We start from the raw sequence: 13,343 nt of genomic DNA, 5'->3' as shown, positions 1-13,343 counted from the left end.
CCTCCCATCCGCAGACCCAGCGCTCTCCAAGCACCTCGGGGCGGGGTTATTTCAGAGGGGCACCCCTTCCTGGCAGGCGCTCTCAGAGCCTGGCGAGGCACCTACCGGTAGGGCAAGGCAAACACCAGGACAGAGTTGACCCCCTACGTTCACCGCCCAGTTGGGCTAGGGGCTGAGATCCTACTGGCCACAGTGGCTACTTTTGGGCACTCTGCACCTCCTCTTCCTTCACGGTGGAGCCAGGCTGTGACTCCAGAGGGGCCGGTTCTGGGCACCCAGGTCCCGTACTAGGTTCAGCGGGGAATCGAGGACAAGGACCCTCTGGTCTCCGAGCCGGCGGCTCTTTGCTGGCCCCGCCTCCCCCCTGCTGGGCTCCAGGCCAAGGTGTGGGCTCACTGCCCGAAAGGTGCCTGGCTTGCCAGGATAAGCCCCGGCACCGTTTACGACCCACCCGGCGGCGGCGCTGGGAGCAAGGCACTCAGGCAGCAGCCAGCCCTGGACCCGGGAGCCCGGAGCCACCGATCGCTTGCTCTGGGGACCCGCTCGGCTTCCACCTCCTCCAGGCTGGTTCAGCCCAGTGGGGACCAAGTCCATTCGGGACACACACATGGCTGTTCACACCTCCTCTGCCCCCGGACGCATCCATACCTCCCCCACACTAAACCCACACGCTCCATCACACGCACACGCACTCCCGGCCCACGACGCAACACAACCCCCGACACATCCCAGATGCATGCACACTCCTGCCCGAGTGTCACACTCCCCGTCTCCCAGGCACACACGCTTCCCACACACACACACACAGAAACAGTCATCCACTGCCACACACCCCCAAAGAGACCCGCACACTTGGGACCCGCGAGACGCACCACACCTCACATGCTTACCAGCTTTGAACATGCTCACACCTACGATGACACAAGCTCTCTCACACTTCACACCTCACCGGGAAGCCGGCACCGGCTCGCATCCCCCAAACACTCTGGCTCACTCTTTCTCACACGCACACCTCCTTCGTGGAACCACTCAAACGCCCCATCGGCACACTCGCATCTCTGAATACACTCCTGCACCCTCTGCGCACACGGCTCCTTCCCGGACACCCTCACCCATGCACGCAACAAAGGCACAGGCTCGTAGACACACGCACACGCGCGCACACACACACACACACGCGCGCGCGCTGGCACGGACCCGCGAGCGCTCGCTCCGGAGGAGACCTCCTCCCTCCCTCCCTCCCTCCCTCGCTCCCTCGCTCCCTCCCTCGCTCCGTCCCCGAGCCCAGCGACCCCGCGGACCCCCGCGCAGGACCGGAGCTCGCCCCCCGAGGCTCTCCGGGGCGCCCCGGGCCTGCGCCCCCGCGCGCGCGCCCCCCACCCCGGGGCTCCGGCCGGGCGCCCGCGCACTCACCGCGCGCCAGGTGCAGGATCGCGGCGAGCAGGAGGCAGGCGCAGCCGCGGGGGCTCGGGGCGGCTCGCATGGTGCCCGGGCGCGGGCGGCGGTGGCGGGGCGGAGGCGCGGGCGGAGGCGCGGGCGGAGGCGCGGGCGGAGGCGGAGGCGGCGGGTCCCCTCGCCATGGGCTCAGGCGCGCTCCTGCCGCCGGCCGCCGGCCCAGACGCGGGCGGGCAGCGCCGGGCGCCGCGGGGGCGCCCCCATGCCGCCGCAGCCGGGCCGCCGGGGCGCCGGGCTCCCCTGGGCTCGGGCTTGGGGCGCCGCGACCCTGCGCTCCGGCCGTGCCCCCGGCTCCCGGCTCCGGCTCCGGCCCCGGCTCCCGGCTCCCGCTCCCCGGCTGCGCGGCCCGGACTCCGCTCGGCGGCAGCGCCGGAGTTTGGAGCCGAAGCGCGCTCTCCGCCCGGCGCCCGCCTCTCCGGGCCGCGCGAGCGCCCCCTCCCCGCGCCCGCCCTCCGCCCCTCCCCCTCTCCCCGCCCCCCGCCCCCCCTCGCCGCGCTCCCCGCTGTATTATACAGACTTTTCTTTAATCCTTTCTGGGCTGTTCGGCTCTTGTCCGCTAAGCCGATTTATTGCAGGGAGAAGGAGAGCTCCCCCCTCCCGCACCCCCTCTCCTTCCCCGCCGGGCTCCCCTCTGCGCAACCCTCCCGCAGCTGCCCTAGCCCCCCTGCCCCCCAGCACCGGCTCCGTCTGATTCCCCTCCACCGAATCCCTTCCCTGGGGTCACCCCCCTCTCCCCCCCCTCCCCCCTCGCCCCCCGCACCACCCCGGCCTGATGGAGAGAGGCAGGTCCCTGGAGAGCAAGCGGTGCCTTTGGTGATGGAGAAGGAGCAGAGCAGGCAGGGTGTGGCCCCAGGACTGGCCTTGGCACCTACTAAGGCTTTTTAGTGGCAAGGATTAGGCGCATCCTTGTTCCCAAACTTCCCAAATTAAGGATGGTTCCCCCCCCCCCCCCAGGATAGCGACAGAAATGTTATGTTTCAGCCTTTCTTCCAAGAGTAGCCACCTTCTTGAATCCAGGTAAGGGTGGTTTTCTCCTGGCAGAGACCACATTTTCACCTTTTTGGCAGGCCTGACTTGTTCCCTAGGCCTGACCATGAGGTTTGGGACTTGTAGCTCATCACACACACACACACACACACACACACACGCACACACACCATTGACCCTCAGGCTGGATGTGAGCATGAGGTTCCCTGGGAGGGGAGAGACACTCCAGTCCTTGGAGTGGGCTGTGGGCACAGCGGAGGTTACATGGGGTTCAGAGCACCAAAGGTCACACCTGGCAGGGAATTACCCCCCTGGCAAACTAAGGCCCAGAGAGGCCATCAACAGCCAGAGGCAGAACTGGGCTCAGAATCCAGGCCTCTGGGCTCTTGACCCAGTGTTCTTTCTAGGACATTCTGTTGAGAAATCGCAGCTTCCCTCTCTGTGAATCCCCAGCTGTCAGGTTGTTGCACAAGGGCTTTGCTGTTTACCTGGATGGGCAATGGGTGTGTTGCCAGTTGCATCTCCAGTGGCCCTTTGAGGGGGTACAGGGAGTGAGATGGGCAGCGGGTGGTTGCTAAGCCTTCTCTTGGCCACTCTTAGGCAGAGATGCCCATGGCGGGGAGCTGCTCCCTCCATCTGCCCTCCAGAAGCCTCAGAACAGGGCTTCCCAAGGCAGCCTTGCTGCAGCTCACGCCCACCCACCCAGGGGAAGGAGCGATTTGCATTTATGAAGATCTGAAAGCATACGTTCACCTGACAGGCTTTAGAATGATCCTCTCAGTAAAATAATAATAATGATCCTAATAAACCCTTATAAATAGGTGTTTGATTACAGTTTGTCCCTACGTGGGTATTTTTTTTTTTTTTTGAATCAGACTAATTGGCTGCCAGGCTGATTGGGCTGGATGTGGCTCTAGCGCTGGAGTCTTAAGCCCTTCTCCCTCTGGCTGGCTGTTCTTGGCTCCACTTCGCCCCCACCTGCCCAGGTCTCCCCTTCTCCAAGTAGCTGAGAGTCAGCTTGAGGTCACCTCTCCCCTACACCCTCTCTCGGGGCTGACCCAGCCGTGCCACGGGGCACAGTCCCTGACTGTCGTCTCCCTACTTCTCCACCTCCCCACCTCTAGCCCAGGAAAGAGCCAGCAGAACCCAGTGCATCCCAGGTGCTAGGCCCTGCATGGGAGAGCCTTCCCGGCTGGGGAGCAGCGGCAAGCTGGGAGGACTCTCACGTTGGCACGCTGGTCTGAGTCCTGAGGGCAGATACCAGGCATCACCGTGTGGGCATTCCTGCTCTACTGGCCCAGCTGCAAATCAGAGAGCTGCCAGGCAGGTAGACGGGCAACAGTTCGCCAGGTGAACGCCTGCTAGGTGAGGCTTCCTGTCTGTGCTACTGCAGCCCAGCCATTAGAGAGGAGATCCAGACATGGGAGGGTGGGGGTGGGGGATCCTAGCTTCTCCATTCCTCCCCCCACCCCGGTGCTCCCCCGCTTCCCCCACCATAATGTCTCTTCCCAGCCCTGGTCAGTACCAGCCAGTCAGGAGAGAAATCCCCAGGGAGCAGCAGGAAGGGGCTCTAGAGTCTCTAGAGTCCCACCTTCATTATGCCAGCGGTGAATGACACCTGGTGAGAGGAGGAAGGGAGGCCTGATACCCAAGGGAGGTTTGCCTCCTGGGACAAAGGATTGGGCCTGGGCAGGGTGGGGGAGATCTCCATGAACCGTCCTTCAGCCCCAGGACTTCCAAATCATCCCCATTCTCTTGCAACATCACCTGGGTTATAAGCACATAGTAGGCCCAGAGTAAATATTTGTTGGATGGAGGGAGAGATGGATGGATGGTTGGGTGGATGGATGGGTGGGTGAATGAAGACAGGGTACTTTGTCCTTCCCACTCTATGCCTCAGCTCCTTGGGCACCAAGTTGGCACTTAGCAACTGCTAGCAGGCATCCTGTGGCAGTGAATCTTTTCAAAGAGCCAACATCCCCCTGGATGGTGTGTTCAGAGACAGGACATCCTGCCCGGGTGCCCAGCTTTTCCCGAAGGGGCGGGGCGGTGAAGTGTGTGTTTATTACCATCTGGTAATCGTTCAGAGGAATAGCACGAGCTCTGCACACCCTCTCCTGGGGAAGCCCACTCCTCCAGCTGCGGGTTCATAAACACAGCTTCGGCGCCCTTCCCTGTGGCTCCAGAGAAAGTCATATGGGAAGCACCGGGAGGCGCGGTGGGCAGAGGGCACAGGAAAAGTCACCCAGGGCAGCCACAGGGTTTTAACTTGCTTAAATGTCCCTCTGTTCCTGACTCCTAATGGATTGGCTGCCAGCACAGGGCCTCCACCTTGCAGTCCTGGCACTCAGACCCATGAGTCATGGAGGGACATGCCTCCCCCCTGGGCAGAGGGTGGAGCAGAAGCCCTGGACCTCCAGGCAGCCAGCCGGGAGTTGTCCCCACCTCCCTCCGACCCGGGTTACAGAGCTAGGCTCTCCCAACAGAGGGCACTACAGCACAAAGCAAATCTCTTCTCCGGACCCTAGGGACCGCCCCCCAGAGGTCATAGAGACCCCTCTGTGACCTCTAGCCTGTTTATTTCCAGGAGAGGGGAGGACTGTGACCGTATCATTATCTCCCCCAGTCTGGCCTCCGAGGGGATGGGCTCTGCTGGTTGGGGAAGGACACCCTACAGCCTCTGATGATAACAGTAGGGGTGGTGAGCATTTACCTAAGTGCTTCTCTTAGCCAGGCACCGTTAAAGTAAACAGTAAGTACAAGAATCTTCACCGTAACATAGGAGGTGGGTATTATCCTTATTTGAATTCTACAGATGAGAAACCTGAAGCACAGGTGGGCCGAGAAACTTGTCCCCTGCAACACAGCTCACTATAGAGCCGGATTGGAACCGAGGGAGAGGCCAGAGCTCTGAAATGTGCACCCCCACCTCCGCCCTGGGAGCCAGGATTCGGTTGGAAATGAGGTACAAACACAAAAGTGACAAAATTCACATGAGCCCAGTGTGTCCCACCTCCCTGATCCCTCATGAGAGCCCTCTGTGGCAGCTTTATGTATGTCTAATTTGCAGATAAGTAAACTGAGTCTCAGAAGTGAAAGGGGTGAAGGTAGAGGCATGCTGGATTCTGGAGACAGGAATCTAGTGTGGGGGGGGGCTTGCCCGGGCTCCACCCCGAGATCCACACAGTCTCTCTCTCTCTTCCCCTACCCCCACCCCACCAAAAACACACACACACACACACACACTCACGGAGTCCTCTGGCTCCTTCCGACCTTGCCCTCTGCTACTCCGTGCTGGGAATTAAACATCCATCAGGCCGCATCCCGGACAGGACCGAGTTTATTATTGTTTGTTTAAATTAAACACAACTGGAAGTGACGCCTTGACACCGGTGACCCAAATCGATACGGAGTTGGCCGCTTAGAATTAAGTCCACCGCTGCGTCCTTAATGGACCTCAGCCCCACCTGAACTCTCAAGCTCCTGCTCCAGCAGGTCTTCCCCCAGAAGGACCCCAGCAGGTTTCCGCAGGGAATGTGTTGCTCTGGGTTGCTGAATGGGCTTCCACAATGCAAGCCCAGAGACAGGAGCTGGGCCGCAAGGAGGAGCAGGGACAGGAAATGCAGCCCCGGGGACCAGCTCAGCATAGAGAAGCAGGCCAACAGTGGGTCCCCCATCCGTTTGGTTTGCAAGTTTGCAATAAACATTTCTTGAAATGCTGCATATTAGGTCATCCCCCTCGCTTCTTGGAAATTTACAATCCACATGAGCATATTAAAGGCTGAAATCCTGCAGAGCTTCTCGGTTTTATTTCCTTGAAACCCAAACGGCTTGGCCTCAGAACTCTTTTTGCATAAATACCCATTAACATGTCATAAGCGAGAGGTGTGGAGATCATGGGGTGGATGGGAGATGCCCAGGACCAGCGTCCCGGATTACCCTAGTAGTAGTAGCAGCAGCAGCAGTGATCATAACCATAATCATGATCATATGAAGAAAAACAACAACCACTGCCAACTGATGGCATTTATCGAAGGCTTACTATGTGCCAGGCTCTGTTCAAAGTGTTTTTGCTTGAACTAATATACTGAATCTTATCTATAACCGTAGGGGGCAGGTTCTGTTTCTGTTTTGAACCCCCATAGAATAAGACAAAGAAAGGTAAGCACGGAAGTGAAGCTCCTTTCCTAAAGTCACGTTGCTCTTACGTATTTCTGAGACTATAACCAACGTAAGAATGAGGACCGCAGCTGATTCATCTCTGCATTACACTCAAGAAGGTGTTGGATCGATAGATGGAAAGGAGGAAGAATGGATGAATGGAAAGATGGATGGGTGAGAGGATGGATGGATGGATGAACGCAAGGATGGATGTGAGAATTATTGAGTCGATAGATGGATGGGTGAATGAGTGGATGGGTGGGTAGATGGGTAGATGGTGGATGGATGGATGATGGTGGATGGATGTGTAGACACATGAATTAGAGGAAGGATTGATGGGTGGATGAGCACATGGATGGAAGAGTGGATAGATGAATCAAGATTAGAAAGCATCAGCAAGATTTAACTTTTTTTCTGTGTCATTGGATTTGCTAAGTATGAGACACCCGGACTAACAAGTATCAGTAATAGAAGGTGCCAAGAGAGGTAGTCAGGCACCGTGGGTAAAAGCACGGGCTCTACAGTTGGCCTCCCTAGCCCCAAATCGGTGAATACTAGCTCTAGCAATGACTGCTCACAGAGGCAGCCACGCGATGCTGTGATGAACCCCACCCTGCGGTTCCTTCTTTCGTCCTTAGCTTCCTGCTCTCTGCAGCGGAGAAGGGGAAGAGGTGGCGACTCCAGGGTCAGGATCTCCAGGGTCTCAGCTGGCAGTTGCCGTGACCACGCACCACAGGACCATGCCAGTGAGCGCTGGATCTGCAATTCTCTCCTCTGCTACGCGGCTCCACAGCATCAGTCCATCTGTTCCTGCCCCGGGGCTCTTGACTCCACGTGGTCAAGGTGGCCTGGGGATGGTCGGACGTCACCCTCCCAGCAGCCCCTCGGCAGGTAGCCTTGCCAACCTGCAGTACCCCTCATAGACAACAGGTGGCGCCATCTAATATGTGATTTGTTCCATTTTTTACAACCTTTGAAGTTCAAGGGTCTATGTTCTGTTAAACGAATCGGCTTCCCGTTTCAGGAGTTCTGCTAAGCTCTAGTATAATCACAGTGAGGCACACTGGCAGGAAGCATGTGCACTTATACTCCCTAGTTAGTCATAGCTGTGTGATGGGTCCATAGTACTACAGATGAGAAAATTGAGGCCCAAAGCAAGATTGCCGCCTCCCTGGATTCTCACTGTCGGAGGCGCGTGCTGTCTGTACTGTAAAGCGAAGCAGTGTCTCTCCAGGAGATTCACCTGGGTGTCTTGTCTTCCCAGGGGAGCTGGGTGCCGAAGGTACAGATCCGAAAGGACACAGCCTGCGCTCTTGAGGAGCTCACAGTGGGCAGGGGCTGCTACGCTGCTCAGATACCTGAAAGCCAAAGTCAGGGCCGCCCACCTTGCATCCACTCCCCAGGGCTCTACACCATCGGAGTCCTGAGCCCACCGGTCAGCATCATTGCTTCCTCCTTCCTGGATGTCCCCCCAGGCCTCACCCCATGCAGGTGCCACTAAAGGAAAGATAGTTGGGTCAGAAAGGACCTCCGCGTGGTTGCCTGGCCTTTAGCCGGCCCGTAAAGCACGACCCCCATCTCCCCACACCCCAGGTCCCACCAAGGGCTACCAGAGGGCTGGGACGGCCCCCTGAGAATCCAGAGCAAAGCCAACACCCCTGGAATAGCTTACGGGGTCTTCACCTCCACTCTGGGCTCCACTCTGCAATTGTCAGTGCCCGTTACACCCTTCACTCTAGGCCTTTATGCCTGCTGTTCCCTCTGCGGGAAACACCCTTCCCCCCTTTCCTCCCCCTACCCACTCTCTTCCTCACCCTGTACCCTACCCCCCTGTACCCCACACACACACCCTGTAGGCAGGCTAACTCCCACTCACGCCCCAGGCTCAGCTTCAGCTCCCACTCGCTCAGGAAGTCTGGATAAGGTGCCTTCTCTGTGCTCGGCCCAGGAAATGCAGAGCATGGTGGCAAGAGGTGCAAAGTACAGGGGGAGGGAGGGGAGTGGGAAGCAAGGAGGGAGAAGGTGGGCAGGAGTCTGAATCTAGAGCAAGGCTCAGCATCAGCAATCAGAACAGAGTCAAGGCACCACTGGAAGGTCGGGACGGCCACAGAAGATGCTCCAGAGCAATACCTTTCTTGACTAGGGCTGCCTTGAGTGGCCCGCCGGCAAAGATGCTCGTCCTCGCTCCAAGATGTTTAGATCACTGAAGCCTCCTGGCAGCTTCCTTGAAAGACAGACGTGGTACCTGGTGAACATTGGGTTTAGGAGAACAGAAGGCTGGTGTGGTTGCCTGGTTCTCAGGGAGCAGGGCTCAGGGGTGCGTGTGAAGGGGCCCGCTCTCCCCTTTAGGCCGCCCCATCTCCCTTTGGCAGGACCAGCCTTCCATCCCTGGGAGGCTTGAGGGTGTCCCGGGAGCCTGGGGACCAGTCGCCTTCCCGGCTCCTGCTTCCAAATCCAACGCTTACTTATCCAGATAATTAAATTCCACCTGCCTCCAGCTGTCCCCTTTGCAATGTCAGGAGGGACAGGGGCCTCTCCCCGAGAGCTGTTCCTCGCAGTTGTTCGATAAGCCCCATATTTCACACCCCGAGTGGCTGCATTTCAGCGGTGGGTGAAGTGGTTTTATTTTTATCACGCAAGCAGGCATATAAATATGTACGAGGAGCTCAGAAGCACTTTAGGGCCTCTGTGGAAGGCAGGGCTCAGTGTGAGTGTGAGGGAGCATGGCAATTAGTTCAACCCGGGCACAGGCCCTGGCGGGTCTAGGGGCCACGTCCCCATCCCTCCCTGACCCCCCAGCATCACTGGCTCCGTTCTCCCCGGAGTGGCATCTGCCTTCATCAGCAACTAGGACAAGGTGATGCCTTGGCAAACTTTCCAGAACAAAATTAAAAAAAAAAAGACAGCTCTGGGTTCCCACCTTACCTCGCCACTTGCCAGCTGTGTGACCTTGGACAAGGCCCCTTCTGTCCTCTGGGGCTCAGCACCTATATCTAGAAAATGGGGTTAATCATGCCTCCCCTGTCAGCCTCCCAGGTCTTTACAAAAGAACAAATATAATGACGAATTTGCAATGGCCTCTGAGAACTGTGATATACAACCGTAAGAGGCTTATCATTATTCCTCCCCAGCCATTCATTTGGAGCAGGTTAGTGGAAGTACAAGACGGGGTCTGGTACTGCAGGCAGGGGATGCGGGGGGGCTCCAGGCGGCCTCGCTCATCGTGGAGAGGAGGAAGGAAGGAGCACTGACCGACCTCCGGCTCCAGGCCTGGTGGCTTTACACATATTATTGCATTTGAACAGAGTGGGGGGGGGGGGCGGGGGGGCGCTACCCTGGTTCACTGGCAGAGGAGGCCGGAGTCAGAGAGGTTAAGGAAGGTGTGCATGGTCAGGAGGCCAGCGAGTGAGCCAGGAGGCCCAGCACCAACGCCGCAGGTCAGTGCGGACACAGGGGATCTGGGGCTGCCGCTGGAGGTGGGCCAGGGGCTGCCCCAGCCCGCGGTGTGTCCCTCGGAGCAGCCTCGCCCTGGTGACCCGGCTGGAGAGCAAGCCCGTAGTCCGGAAGGGTGCTCGTGAGGCCGTGACCTCGCAGCCATCAAGAGGCCGTGAAGCCTGGCCCCGGCTTTTATCATACACAGACCGAAGCAGAGGGAGGATGGCTTTCATCCGCCAGGCCCCCAGAGTCAGAGAGAGAAACCAAAGGCTTTGGTGGGGATGTGCCCGGGGAAGAAGATGGGTCTTCAAGCAATTACAGCTCTCTGCCGGTCAAGGTCGCGGTGGGGGCGGCCAAAGGATGCTGAGCTGTGGCCTTTCATCTCTTGAACTCACATCCGAGTGTGGATGATCCAGAGGGGAAGCAGGTTGCTCTCTTCTCAGGGGCCAGGTCACCCGTAAGGCCGGCCGAAGGTGCCAAGGGTCCAGGGCTGGGCACCTGTTACCTTTTACCTTTGTCTCCCCAGAGGGCTCCCCAAATTCTAGCTCCTTGCATAGGGAGGCTTAGCAGCTGATGAAAAAACCTTTCCTGACTATATTTTGCTTTTGCTTGTAAAGATTTATGCATTTATTTTATAAAGAGAGAGAAGAGAGAGCGTGCTGGAGCAGGGGAAGGGACAGAGGGAGAGGGAGAGACTCTCAAGCAGACTCCCCACTGAGCAGTGAGCATGACTCAAAGGGGACTCAATCCCAGGACCCTGAGATCATGACCTGAGCCCAAATCAAGGGTGGGATGCTTAACTGCCTGAGCTGCCCAGGGTGCCCCCCACCACCCCGAAGGTATTAGGAAGGCCCAGGGGAAGCACCGCCCTCCAGGGTGAGTACCACGTTTAAGGGCCCAGAGGGAGGATGGACTGGACAAGGACATGGTCCAGGGCCACCGACATCAGGATGCCAGCCAGGAGAGCCCCGGGCACACCTGCGCAGGGGGTGGTGTGCAGAGCGAGGGGAGCCGTGGCAGTGAGAAGGATACGGGGGAGCGGCCGGGCTTGCTGATAGGAAAAGCCACGCTGACTCGTAAATGAAGAATTCAGTGAGCCTGTCAGGGGGCGGCCCTCACGGAATCCAGCAGGACCGGGAGTCTGGAGAAGCGGGTTGGCAGTGGCTGGATCAGAAACCTGCTCTTTCCAGTCTGATTTTTCTCGCTTTATCTCCTTTCTGATTTATTTCTGTTTTCGGGAAAGCTGGAGGCAGGTGCCTTAGTCAGCAGTGTGAAGGAGCATCAAGGGGAAAGGAGGTGCGTCCACCCTCAGGCCACAGAGAGAGAGAGAGAGAGAGAGAGAAGAGAGGGTCGGCCGGTTGGCCAGTCGGGTAGGAGTAGACGTGAACACCTGAGAGCTGTGGGCAGGAGGCGGGGCTCGGAGACCAAGGGCAGATCCCACAGGGTCATTCCTACCTGCCCAGGAGTCCTCTCCTAGGAGGGATTCTCTGCTCCCCTCTAGCTCACTTTTTAAAAAAATTTTTTGGAGGGACACCGGGTGGCTCAGTGGTTGAGCATCTGCCTTCGGCCCAGGGTGTGATCCCGGGTCCTGGGATCTAGTCCCACACCGGGCTCCCCACATAGAGCCTGCTTCTCCCTCTGCCTATGTCTCAGCGTCTCTAATGAATAAATAAATAAAATCTTTTAAAAAAATTTAAAAATTTTTTTAATTGTAGTAAAGTTCACATAACAAAATTTGACCGTCCGGGGTTTAAATAGTGTTAAGTACGTTCCCATTATTGTGCAACCAGCGTCCAGAATTTTTTCATCTTGTAAGACTGAAACTCTGTACCCCTTAAACAATTCCTTCTTCTCCGTCCCGGCAGCCGGTGGTGTTTGCTCTTCCGCTTCCCGTCGCTACGATGTCGCGATGAATTTGACGGGTCTAAGTGCCTCATGTGAGTGGGATCATCCGGGATGTGTCTCTTGGTGACCTGCTGAATTCCTTAGTAACGCCCTCAAGTTCACCCACGAGGTGGGACATGTCACAATTGCCTCGCTTTCTGAGGCTGCCTCATACCCGATTGTAGGGATGGACCAGACCACATTTTGCTCATGCATTCGCCTGTTGGTGGGTTCTGGGATGGTTTCCACCTTCTGGCTATTGTGACTACGTGGCCGTGAACCCGAGTATCTCTTCAAGACTCTGCTTTTCAATTCTTTGGGATATATTACCAGAAGTGGGATTGCTGGATCACATGCTGGCTTTTCTTTAAGGAAGGAGGCCCCGTGGGATCATCCACCAGGCACCTGCCCCCTGCTATCTCTGAAGGTAGGGGGCCTGGTCAGGGAAGGATGCACACAGGCGCTGGGAGACGTGGAGCTCCCGACGCCCTGACCAGTTGTAGCGGATCGTGGCCGATTCCACAGCCTCCGTCCGCGTGAGTCCTGAGTCTCACGGGCCTCGTTGTAGGCAGGATGTAGGGTTGTGAGGGACGGTGCCCAGAGAACTTGGAGCTCCAGGAAAGAGGGACCCAGATGACCCTGGCAATTGCTAAAAACATTATGGAAGCTGAAGGCTCTCCTGGGGTCACTAGTACGTGCATAACATAGCGGGTGGATGCTTGCTGACTGCATGAATGGCACAAGTTCCAAAATTCTAGAAAGCACGTTCCACGGTGGGATGAAATGTGAAGCCACGTTGGCTTGATGGAAGCTCAGGGAATGAGTGAAGGAACAAACATACAACTGCTCAAGTTGCTTTATTCTGTAAAGGCAGAGTATCCAGGGATGCCTGGGTGGCTCGGTGGTTGAGTGTCTGCCTTTGGCCCAGGGCGTGATCCTGGGGTCCTGGGATCGAGTCCAGCATCGGGCTCCCTGCGTGGAGGCTGCTTCTCCCTCTGCCTGAGGGAGAAGAATCAATAAATGGAATAATTAAATAAATAAAATCTTAAAAAAAATGTGGAGTATCCAGAGAAGAAGGGAGGTCAAGAGAGGTCAAGAACGTTCCACAAACTGCCCGAGGACCCTCCTTGGTGCACGCAAGTCTCTCAGAAGGCGGGGTGAGGGAGTGGAGAGGGAGGGGGTATGGTCCTGCCCACATGTGGCTCCTAGGCCGGTGGGGATGTACGGTGGGAAGAGTTAAGAGTGTGGGAGCATCCGAATTACCGGTAAACCTGGAAAGGAGCCCCCCACCCACGTCCATCCTGCATCCGCTTTGGAGCAAGCACTTCCTGATGATGTTTTTCCTTCAGCAACTCCTATAGCCAGGGCCGATCCCTCCGAACAGGTTCAGACATGTGGGCTGACTTGCCCAAGGTCACACA

At 57.5% G+C, this 13,343-nt stretch overlaps 1 protein-coding gene across 1 annotated transcript in view; it reads right to left on the bottom strand.

Annotated features, from left to right (window-relative positions):
• The window catches only part of IGSF21 (immunoglobin superfamily member 21), a 239,281-nt gene extending 237,772 nt beyond the window's left edge, over nt 1-1,509 (bottom strand). The window contains exon 1 of the mRNA XM_055331438.1: nt 1,414-1,509. Within this exon, the coding sequence (XP_055187413.1) occupies nt 1,414-1,483 (70 nt within the window). The 5' untranslated portion in view covers nt 1,484-1,509. The remainder of the gene's footprint in view (nt 1-1,413) is intronic.
• Nucleotides 1,510-13,343: the final 11,834 nt, after the last annotated feature.

Source organism: Nyctereutes procyonoides, unplaced genomic scaffold (assembly GCF_905146905.1).
Source record: "Nyctereutes procyonoides isolate TBG_1078 unplaced genomic scaffold, NYPRO_anot_genome, whole genome shotgun sequence".
In the NCBI taxonomy this organism is placed as follows: Eukaryota; Metazoa; Chordata; class Mammalia; order Carnivora; family Canidae; genus Nyctereutes; species Nyctereutes procyonoides.
This window is presented reverse-complemented; position numbering and strand designations above follow the sequence as displayed.